We start from the raw sequence: 12,394 nt of genomic DNA, 5'->3' as shown, positions 1-12,394 counted from the left end.
ACGTAAACTGGGAATCTATATGCTTTTTTACATTTTTGTCCATACAGCTTTCATTTTTTTATTACATAGAATAGGTTTATACAATTTTTCTACCTTCTGCAAAGAGGTACTATATATCTCTTCTCTTATTGTACACGGTAGTTATATTTCTAATACATTCGGTAGTAATAAAGTAGTAATGTTTCATATTCAAAAATTACGAATGTTGTAATATTTCCGCCATTTTAAACTCCAAATGACTGTTTTTTTAAACTCGAGAGTAGGCTAGAAAATAATAGTACGCAGTTTATTCAATTAATATCTGTAAATTTGCTTTATGTAAACTACTACTCATTATAATTCAAAGATATTTCTAACATGAGATGTGGCTGAAAATCAAGTCCTTTAGCTAATATTTATTTTTATTTTTAGGCGCTCTTTTATTACAGACCACGATGTAGCGTTGTTAAAAAAAGTAGTAAAAATGAAAATGCCTGATTTTCGTAAAAGACTTTTTAATTTTTAACTAGTCATTAGTTGCCTACAGTTTCAATTCCTCTTTACATAAAATATAATTAAATAATAGTATACTAAGTTAATTCTGTAATTAGCTGTAAATTAAATTAAATCCACATTAATATCCAAAGAGTAAAATATTTTTAGGTTACTATGATAAATAGTAATTGACCAGAGAAAAAAGTTTTTTTACATTATCTGCTGAAGTTATAAGATATTTTATTAGTGATAAGATGTTTTATTGTGTTATATCTATACAGTTTAAGAAATATTGAAGTTTATTCGTGTACACTATATATTCTGTTATTTATTCACGATCAGTGCAGGTAATTTCAGTTCGATTTACCCACCACAGAATAGCAATTTATTAAGCTATCCGTTATAATCAGGTTTATACGTGACCCTTATCTTGCAACGTCTGTAGTCTAGAAAATTATGAAATGTATTCATTAATTTAACCGCACGGGATCTGAAGTATAATGTTGTTTCTTATGTTTATAATATTAAACCTATTAATTGCTATATGTATATAAATGTGTGTATCTGTTGTACATATTTTATAATATGTACAACAGATATTTATATAGCATATACCAAAAGGTGAAACTGTTTGGCTTGTCATTTAAAAATTCTATTATTTACTATTTTAATATATTATAATCGTAAATTCTTCTCTTTGACTTGATGTTAGTCAACTAATCAGGATGGAATGGTAAAAATACAGTTTTATTTAATTGCTGAGTCCTTTTAAATCCGAACATTTTCGCAATTCGCACGAAATAATATTAATAATTCGAAAATTAAGATAAAAACTTAAGTTTGTATTAAAGGGTATTTAGCTATTTATAAATTACCCATTTAAATTATTTTGGATACTTAGAACGGTTATACTCCGCCAGTCTTTTCCTTGCAGACGATTCAGTTCGAATGTAATTAGCACGACGATTAATATATCAGATAACATCAGGCTCTATAAATAAACAAAAGCAATTGAACTCTTAACACAAATATTTCCCTAGTCAGGAATGAATCTTCGTTTATCTTAACCGCAATAATTGTACCAATTTATACTGTAAGATTTTTCTTGCGATAATGTCTACGTTAAAGTGTATTATTGTTAATTATAGCAAAACTATTTTAAAGGCCATAATTTGCCTTTTTTGTTTTTTTTTTTTGCTCTCAGCAGTGTGTGACATGTCTACAATTTCTCTGAATTATCATATAACAAATTTTAGAACTTTATCAAATAAAACCTTGTTTGAAGATTTTATAATAATGTAAAAGTTTGCTTACTTTTTAATAAGACTTAGATATGAATTACTCTACTACTGTATTAGGGATATTTTGAAAGCGATAATAAAACACCCGTCTGAATTTGTTAGGGGTTTTTCGTGGAATCCTCGTAGCTTTTAGTTGAAGAATGTATATAATTTTTTTAATCCGTCAATGTAAAATAAATTATTGTTCAGAGTATAAATTAATTTTAATGGATATAACATCTTTGTTACAATATCGTTATGAAATACAATGCAGTGCAGAAAGAATGTAACATTCATCCATATATTTTAGGTATCTGCAACAATGGTAAAGGTATTCGTTTCATACATATATTAATTTTTCATTAAAAGTTTTTTTAGGTATAAACGTAAAAAAACTTTTTCCTCTCCACTTTTCACCTCACCATAAAATTGCTTTAAAAAAATAATTAGTTGATAAATTCATTTTAATAAAGACACTCATTACACATAACTTTTGCAATAATGAAAATATTACCGCCCACTTTTCCACGCCCCACGCGTGTGACATCCGTGAAACATCCTGACACCTTAATCCGTACAATACCATGCCTGACATAAATCAACTGGAGAGCTCTCATGAATTTCCATGACTAATCTACTATTGCGTGTTGTATTAAACATAATTTTTTGAAAGTCGCGAGACGCGTAGTAAATTGATTTTACTGTTTCAAAAGGTTGATTTTAGTAGTAAGTATTTATAAGTTGAGCTAGCACATATGTATACATGTATACTGACATACGTCATAAAATTGAATGTTCATTACTCCATTGACTCCCAGTTCATCATTATAATAATCATCATCATTCAGCCTTACGTGACCCACTGCTAGACATAGGCCTTCTACAAAAATTTCCAATAGGACCGGCTGGAAGCGGCCTCCACCCTGACGTGCTGCTGGTTTGTAACCTGAACCTTGCAGGACCTCTTTAACTTGTCAATCCCAGCTAGGCTAAATCAGTCATTTTATTTCATCTACGGATTACCTCCTTATATTCAAGTACCTAATTCCTCCTATCAGTTTATGATCCAATTTAAGTAGAATTGTTGTATATTAAAATAATAATATTTTAATGTACCAAAAGATTTCCCTACATGTTATGTTATTTACTATTAAATACCAGATACGAAACATTCATACCAAATGAATACAAGACTTTATTACTTCTACGTTATGTATCATCAAAGTCAATATGCGAATGTATATTTTATTAAAGTAAATCGACTTTAAAAAGTATTGTTAAATAATAATCATTTCTAGGTTGTGGGCCGTGAAAGTGTCCTGGCGTCCATAACGAGCCGAGAGATGCGCTGCGGACGGCGCCTGGTGTCGGGACTGTTCAGCAGGCCTCGCTTGCCTCTCGGATACTCCTACGTGACCACAGTCCCGCGTGGTGCTTGTCGCCTTAATGTGTCTGAGATCGTCCCCAGCGACAATTACATCGGTATGTAAACTAAAAGATATATCGTAGCTTCTGGCAATCGCATGACATATTTAATTACAACAAAGGAGCATAATGTTTACTGTAACTATTAACATTAAAATTCAAAGCTGGATTCTTGTGTTTAATATCTAATAAAAATATAATTTTCTCTTTATCTAATTTTAAATTCTATCAAAAAAAAATTCTAACTAAAAAGGAGCTTTACTTATGATTCAGCAACCATCTTTGTGACTTTGCTAAAATAACTTATTCCACGGACTTTCCCGTCATCTTGTAACATTACTTTCTGTGATATTTAAAATAAACTTGTCGTAATATACATGATCTGTGATTACTTTACTTCTACTTTGATAGTGTTCCAAATGAGATCAATGCTATTTTCTTATTGAAGTGATTTAGTTTATAAATAGTAGGTCACGAGAGATTTTAATAGAGAGATGAAGTGCGCGCTAGTGCAAAGATCGATGTCGAATCGATTAATCGGAATTGCACACGCGCATCGCCGCGCTTGCCGGCGCATCTCCTCAATAGAGGCGCCTACGCCGCAAATTGTGAGATAAATGGAGATAGCCGCTTTTGCAATTGGTGTTTAATTGTTTGTATGACGCAGACCGTAACAGCTTTGCTTAAGACGTCAATTTACTCTATGTACGGTTATAATGTAAAAACGTTGTGAAATTTAATTTATGGTTAATATTTCTAGCATTAAGGGTGACGAATGGCTCATACATCGTAAACGGCGAGTTTGCAGTCAGTGCGCCGGGGACATACGAAGCGGCCGGTGCACGCTTTCTCTATACGCGAAATATTGGATTAGACAATGTGTTTGCCATGGGACCCCTACATCATTCCATCGACATAATGGTAGCTCTCTTTTTACAGAATATTATTTTTCGACATAAGATTCAAGACATTTATTTTGACTATACTTTTTAGGTCCTGTACACGCAACCAAATCCTAACATTAAATACGAATATCTTACTGATTTACCGCCCGATGAAACGACCAACGATATTCCGAGTGCAAACAGCATTCAACATCATCAAACTGCTCGACACCATCGTCATCACAACGCCGAATCACATACTCGAGCACTTGATAATTCGAAATCCGACCAGCAACTGGATTTCCCATCGAAAGAAACCCAATTACAAATAGACAGCAATATCATCGGTGATAGGAAGTTTATGTGGAAAGTTTTATCATTTACTCAATGTTCGCGCTCTTGCGGAGGAGGTCTACAAATAGGAAAGTTCAAATGTGTGGAAATCAGCGACAAAGAGGATCGAGAGGTTTCATCTGCACATTGTTCTGGAAGCCCTCCATCGTCACGACGTCGTCGCTGTGGCAACGTTCCTTGTCCTCCAAGGTGGAGAGCAGCGGCTTGGGGACCCTGTCCTGTATGTGGTCCTGCTCATCATACAAGAATCGTAGGATGTGTCCAAGATCACGCTCGAGGAATTACTAAGGTACAATGATGAGTTTTATTTTTTTTGCCTTGATTAGTCTGCAACAACTTTCATATTACATCAACTTTCATATTACAGATAAGTGATCAAAAATGCCCACTTCCGATGCCGCCGAGTAGTGAGCCATGTGATATTCCAAATTGCGATGGCACGGCTGTGGCAACAAATACAGAATCTCGTCTAGATTCACGACGTCAAGTGCGACCCAAAGATCGCACCGACTCATTTCGGGAGGGACCCGTTATTTCACTAGCTGCAAACAATACTGAAAATGAAGTCAGTCCCTATATAGAACCGTCGTATAGCTACACTGCGGCTGGTGGATGGCTTTATACAGAATGGTCTGAGGTAAATTTCATAAATTATATTAATAAATGATACCACAATCATCACAATAAATATTCATTAAAGCCTTAACTCCCAACTATAAAAAATGACGAAACTGTAGAAGCTGAAGTTTCATCCATCACTTCTTGCGTTAACTTTAGTCTAAACGTTTTCCGTGCTTTGCCACTCTAGTCAGGGGAATCTTTTACTGCCAATTAGGTATAGATCCAGACCTTTAAAAACATTTACAGAAATACCAACGATTAATCGAAATTATTGCCACGGCATTATATTTTCTTTGTGTTTTTTAATGTTTAGCACGTACAAACAACATATATACATGGTACTGATTCATTATTAATAAAACTTTAGTGTGTCGGTTGGTGCGTCGGTGGTGGCGTTCAGTCTCGCGGTGTGCGATGTGCAGATCCCACAGGCTGTTCCGCGCAACGAACGCCCATCGCTTCCCAATCGTGTACTCCAAAAAAGCAATGCGAAGCTCAGTGGTTTACGGGTAATTTTTATTATATGTATTAATAAAATTACTTTCCTAGATAACTAACAATAGTTAATATAATAGTGGTAATATTTTACCACTCCTGCCTTCGAATTTAACCCAGTTTAAAAATATCAAATATTACATTAAAAATTAAAAGATCAATTGCTCCCACTTTCTTCTTATACTTCTTTTTTGTTAATTTCAAAAATTCTTCAGGTGAATGGTCCCCGTGTTCCGCTGCTTGTGGAGGTCGGCAAATCAGAGGGGTCATTTGTATCGGGGGAAATGGAAGAAGACTACGCGACGGCTCCTGTCGTGCCCCTCGACCTGAATCCGAGAGAGCTTGTGGAGGAACATGTTCTCCATCTTGGTACCTAAGTGATTGGGGAGAGGCAAGTTAACCTAAGTAATATCATTATTTCAGGCATAGAAGGTCTATCGTGGGATATAGGTTTCCCAGTTGGTTTCCAATAAGACCGGTTGGAAGAGGCTACATCCAGCGCCTACCGACGACCTTAATGTGGTCGTCTGCTCCCTTTGTGAGCGGACCTCTATTCGTGGTCTCAACACTAGAACATTAAGGCTATAGTATGCCGATTGCCAATAGATTTTACCAATTCGCTAGAATACAGTAGGCTACTTTCGTTGAAATATCTCCTTGATTTCGATTCAATCCCATAGAGATATATCAAGCATACCCTCTCGGTGTCCCGTTGAGCGAGATTGAGCAAAATCATAACCAAGTTTTGTCATTTTCAATTAACACTTATGAACTCCGCGGTTATTAATAACAAAGTTCACTTGTCTATGTTTAGATATATCTAATAAAATAGACAGCAAATTAGGCTCCTTTCCTTGACCCAGTTTAATACGCATCCATTTAAATTGTCCAATACACGATTGCGACGAAAGCCATTATATCGTTTGTTCCATACATCACGGTATTCCACTTAACAATAGTTACGAACGAAATAATGCACCTGTTACGTTCAACGATTAATTTAACTGTTTGTTTGTAATCAGAACAATTGGTTCGTCCATCGACGTAGGCAGCTCGCGGGCACGTCAGTTTCTCATTCGTTTATGGATAGTGATATATAACCTCACTCATCCTTCAATCGACTGTTTATAATACCACGACGTTAATGGAATTTGTTAATTGTGCTCTGAATTGTGCATTATGTAATATTTTTCACCTTTTAAAAACTATCGATGAGAGCAGGTGGTATTCAATGGAAATTTTTGAATTAGTTTTCTGGAACTCAGAGGTGGTACTGAACAATTTTTTGTATTTAAAACCCTTGTGTTAACTTTCTGTTCATCTTACATCAAGAGACAAATCAGAGGGTTACATTCATATAACTAAACAATTTGAAATTGAATGATTAGTAGGTATTTTAAATCATGCGCAATGATCTGACCCAAACATTGGCAACGGTTCTAATTTTCAAGAGCGAAGGCGTATTGGCACATGAAATAGATGTTTCAGTTTAAACAAATGTATTTGAGCTTTGCGATTCATTATCTTTATTTCAGCCGTGGGATGTCAGGTGCTAGACATAGGCCTCCTTAGATTTCCAACAAGACCGGTACGAAGCAGGCCGCGTCCAGCGTTTTCAGACCTTAACAAGGTTATCTGTAAGATTAAAATAAAGCGTTGGGCAAAATCCGCCTACCAGAAAGCAAAACGTAAATTGTAATAAAGATAAAAGAAGTGAGGACAATTATCCGTGTATTATTGAATAAATAAAGAAGAAAAAGAGTATAAGCAAAAATATTGTAAATAAAGAAAAAAATATATGCTGCGAAATAAGAATAAATGTTATTAGGAATGTAGACGAGGAAAGAAAGGCGACGTATGAAAGAAGATCAAAACGACAAGAATGAAATATTTAGTAAAAGATGTGAGGAAAAGAAGGAAAGGATTTGTGAGTGAAAAATGAAAAAAAATATATTTACACCCGCATTGTAACGTAACAAAGCAGGAGGAACGAAATTTTATAAAAAAAACAAAGTCGTCTGTCATCAGCTTAGCGATTGAATAATTTGGACACCGAAACATATATTTTTTTTAAATTGTGTAAGGTAATAAAATGACATATGAGAATATTTCTTAAACGAAATAAGCATTGTACCATTAACGTATCCACACCGGCGGTCTTTGCGTTCACATTCAAATCATTGAGTCAAAAATGATTGAAATGTTCATTAGATTTTCTCATTGCATTGAAAATAAAAAAATTAACTTATTTTAAACATATTTCATGTTTAATAAACACAGACTAATAGTAAGGAAAACATAAGAAAAGGAAGGAAAGGAAGGAAGGAAGAAAAAGTTTTGAAAGGGTAAAATGTATAACTGTAAAATAATATATAGTACACTAAATACAATAGTCTCAGAAATAATAACAACACTATGATAATATAGTAAAAAAAGCATTTTATAAAATTCGGGTAACTACATATTGATATTTATTATTGTTCAATATCTGTTCCTGTAGACTTTCACGCCTGTAACCAATCACCCTGTATGTCGTGTGATTACTGCTTTATATAATTGAAGGTTTTTAATCCTCTCAAATTGCTCAATAATATCTTAATCATAGTTTCAATGTTCGCCCCTCAACTGAACCTGTAAGTGGGCATTATTCCAATTCAGATACTACTTGTGGTTGAGACTATGACACAAATGTGATAATTTATTTGTCATCAACGTAGTCATTAGCTTAATTAATTTACTTATTTATTTAAAATTATAATATGTACTATATATTATAATATGTATAATACGTGTAACATTGTGGTAAACTATGTTACAGCCGTCAGTGTCGTTCTCCTTTAATGTCGAAATAATTAAAACTTGTATGAAACGGATAGAACAACTACAGATTTAAAGACAATTATTACGAAATTCGTAACTATTATTTATTATTTCGTTAACCAGTTTTCTGACCAACTTAATGACGCTTTAACTAATAAAGATGTAATTTATTAGATTCTCTGATTACTGTCGCCGGTGTTAAGGCTAGACAATGTGATGCTAGTTTCAAATAAGTATAGGGCATCAGAATCAACATGATATGTCATATCGTTATTAATTAATGCTATGAAGTCTTCTCTACTGTTCACTGTATCTGAAAACATACTTTTACTTCTGCGTGCGCTTTTAGGCTCATTCGCCTTCCAGGTAATGTTCTGAGGACTTTGGTCTACCTGGAGAATAAATACTGAAAATCTTTTTGTCGCATTAGTGCACGGGTGCATGCGAGGCGGGTATTCAGACGCGTACGGTATGGTGTGCTCGCGGCGGCGCGGCCGGTGCCGGCGGGGCTGCGCGGGACTCTGACTGCTCCGGGGCACGTCCACTCGCACGACGCACCTGCGTGCCAGCTCGCTGCTCCACCGCACCCGATACAAAACCCGCTCTCATCACTCCTGTTGTTTCTGGTAAGTACAAATCTTCTTTCAATCATCATTTCTGTATATTGGATACTCAAATTTAACAATGCATTGTTGTTTGTGTATTTAGGACAAGCTTTTTTATAGTAATTTTAAAAAATCAGTCTTGGGATGTCCACTACTGACCACAGATATCCAATAGAACCAGAAGTCTCCATCGATCATCTTCTCACGATCTTCCCAAGGTTGTCTGACTATTTTGTAAGCGAAAGCTCTACGCTGCGCATGCCGTTCTGTGATCTTCAATCCAGGACCTTAAGGATCCAGCGGCCAACTATTCTGCGTATTATGTAGCTTAGCTACTGCCCCTTTAACTTATCAATAAAATAGGCTATGTCATTCATCACAAGAGTGTAAACTTATTTAACATATTATGCAATTATTAGTATTATTCTTCCAACCCCAGGATTTCTATTGAACATAGACGTCTTTCAGAGATTTCCAATAGGACTTTTTATATAAAGCCCTTGCGCTAGTAGTTTTTTGCAATTATGCTTAATGTACTTTCATCATCATCATCATCATCATTTTAGATGTAGGACGTTCAATAAATTCGTCTACCCCAGAGATTTACAATGTCGTTTGTCCACGTTGTGAATCGTGTTCCAACGTATCAGTTCTATGCGTTATGTGGTCTGCATACTGCCGCTTGAACTGGCAATCCGCCGAGTTATATCGGCTACTTTTGTTCATCAACGGATCTCCTCATTCCTGATTCGATACCGTAGAGAGGTCATGAGCATAGCCTTTGCTTTGCTCTTTGAGCGACTGAGAGCTTGCCAATGAGACCCGAAACAACACTGACATGTGATCTACATTTTAGTGTCGTACATCATTACTTCTCTCCAATACCTTTGTCTTAACATATTTAACATTCCATTGACTTATTAGTATTTTACGCAATTATTGCTTAATATTCAATAACTTTGCGAAATTTCCATTTTTATAACGATATTAGCCTATAATATAGATTGTTTCGCTAGTTTCAGATGCTCAGCGAGTAACAAGACATCAAACTCATGATACCCAAAATCTTAAAGAGCGATCGCCTGCCGGAGGTAAGTTCTGTATAAATTAAACATACTTATTGATGCCACTATAACATAGTTAATGTTTTATATTGGTCACATTAAAAAAAAATACTTTTTTTCTATTGTTTTTAATACACACAAGTTTATAAAAAAATTTATAATGTGCTTCATATGTCTTTGCACAGGTACATGTGCAGACAAGCTGAGCAACTGCATGCTTGCTGTACAAGCTCGACTGTGCCACTACCCGTATTATGCAGACTATTGCTGTCATTCTTGCAACGGACGATAGATTTTGAAGTATATGATATAAAACAAATATTTGTCAATATAAAAAAAATTTGTGTCAACTGGCATGGAACAAAATATTGAAAATTTCTTTTCAAACGTGGATCTATAATCCTTAGTATTGTGATACACCGTGGACGTATAGTGAGAACGTAATAGCAAGATGAGAGGCATATATACTTTCAGACATAACAGAACAAACGTCCCAAAACCTACACTCTAATAAAATCGATTTATGTTTCACATAATCTTTTAATTGTTTGTAACGTGTAGGTAATATCATCTAGCAACTGAAAAAAAAACGTATATATACTTATTTGTGCTTATTTCATAAATATATACAGCATTGACAGAATGAGTTAGTAAAAACCTTAATGTCATTTTTAGGTATTAATCATAGTGTCGTGATCTCCAGACTTTAGTTGAGTTACGAAGACGATCTGTCAGTTTTAAATGTTCAATAAATACGTTCTTATATTAATACATGTTTTTGTATTAAAAATTCTTTATAATTATTCACTTCTTAATATATAAAACCTATTTTCCTGAATAACATTTAATCCTCTAAAATTTGAATTTCGAATAATAATCTTATTATAAGAGATTAATTCAAATGTGTATTAAAATTATATTAGATAGCTGCATGAATTGCGTCGTTCATAGAATATTAGGCTATGCATTAGAATAAGAGATGATAGTATTCCTTTTAAATGTTAGTGAAAAAACAAGTAAGCTTTTATATGGTGTGTATTTTTAGAAACTACGTTATGTGTTCATGATTATTTATTTACGCTGATTTTTATAAACCAATCAATTATTTTAGAAATAAATGTAAATAGTTATTTTATGTATAGTGCATTTATTTACCGGCTGTTAAGTATTTATAATCAATAGTCAACAATAGTCACGTTGCTGCATCACAAATATTTTGATAATTAATTTTTCGCTATAGTACTTTTGCTAGTTTTTACTGTGTCAATAAACATTTCTGTACTAATCATGCATATAACAATGTACAAAAATAATAAGCTTTAAACACTTTATTTCGTTTTATTTCTCCTTTTGCGACGACTTGAGATAAGAAACAAAACTCAAATAATTATTAAGAGTGAAAATATTCTGCTAAATATAACAATATATTCAGCCTTCACGAAATCGACGATGAGCTTTTTCCGTGCCATATTATCCTCTGTTGTCAAGGCAGTAGTTCAGTAATTAACTTGTCTTCATCAGACTAACGTGTAACGTAATCGCTCGCGTGGTATTTTATTATCTTTTATTGTAGAGAAGGCCCTTACAATCAGAAGCATCTCGTAGTTATCTAGTTCTTTGCTGGCGATAGGATCAAAATAACTCAAGACTTATTGGTTACATATTGTAGTGTTTAGAACTAACTTATTGCTTTATAAAAGGGCGTCTATTTCTTGCTTATTCTCATTAAATGTTGACGCTGTTAGCTCCATCGGACTTTTACAGCTTCATCGAAACTCAATTCACGGAGCGAAAGGGTCCGTTAACTTAAATCGTCTGTTTTGATACCACATACATATTATAATAGGTGCAATTGTACCAAATAACTATTTTCGGTCTGAGGAGTACCAGTAAAATTAAGAACTTAATGTGACGTTTCGACGTGTTATCTAATCTTCAGCGAGGTAAACGCTGTGCTGAGCAGATTTCACCGTCATCAACTTTCCAGGCGTGGAAAGTTCACTGCTGCACATAGGTTTCCTTGTAGATTTCCAATAGGACCTTTGACAGGAAGAGACCACCTTTCATCATCTTTCGATGACTTCAACAAGATGACCTAGTGTATGGACATCCTACGCTCCGGTTGCCGGTTCGTAATATCCACTTCTGAACCATAAAGTCACAGCGGCCATCGGTTCCACGCACTGCTACTTTAACTTTAACCTATGGATAATGAAAGTCGAAAATTCTGAGTATTCCGTATCCTACTAATTAACCAAAAAATATTTTACCTGAAAAATGTTTTGGTTTTAATTTTGCCATAAATAAAAGATATCAATCAAGCTTGTAAATTGGGTACCACAAAATTGATTTCAATATATTTCTATACATTT

General features: G+C 34.3%; 1 protein-coding gene across 2 annotated transcripts in view; it reads left to right on the top strand.

Annotated features, from left to right (window-relative positions):
* The window catches only part of LOC137921361 (ADAMTS-like protein 4), a 127,407-nt gene extending 116,224 nt beyond the window's left edge, over positions 1–11,183 (top strand). Inside the window, exons 8-16 of one of the 2 annotated variants that reach the window (XM_068764073.1) lie at positions 3,053–3,236; positions 3,940–4,100; positions 4,173–4,706; positions 4,785–5,054; positions 5,406–5,547; positions 5,749–5,924; positions 8,784–8,979; positions 9,981–10,049; positions 10,208–11,183. In XM_068764073.1, the coding sequence (XP_068620174.1) occupies positions 3,053–3,236; positions 3,940–4,100; positions 4,173–4,706; positions 4,785–5,054; positions 5,406–5,547; positions 5,749–5,924; positions 8,784–8,979; positions 9,981–10,049; positions 10,208–10,314 (1,839 nt within the window). In that variant the 3' untranslated portion in view covers positions 10,315–11,183. Of the gene's footprint in view, positions 1–3,052; positions 3,237–3,939; positions 4,101–4,172; positions 4,707–4,784; positions 5,055–5,405; positions 5,548–5,748; positions 5,925–8,783; positions 8,980–9,974; positions 10,050–10,207 lie in introns of both variants that reach the window. The other variant, XM_068764072.1, reaches the window with a different exon arrangement.
* The last annotated feature ends 1,211 nt before the right edge of the window (positions 11,184–12,394 follow it).

The sequence above is a fragment of the Battus philenor genome, unplaced genomic scaffold (assembly GCF_028537555.1).
Source record: "Battus philenor isolate CCGP_79_NKW_IND1 unplaced genomic scaffold, ilBatPhil1.0.hap1 SCAF_19, whole genome shotgun sequence".
NCBI lineage: Eukaryota > Metazoa > Arthropoda > Insecta > Lepidoptera > Papilionidae > Battus > Battus philenor.
This window is presented reverse-complemented; position numbering and strand designations above follow the sequence as displayed.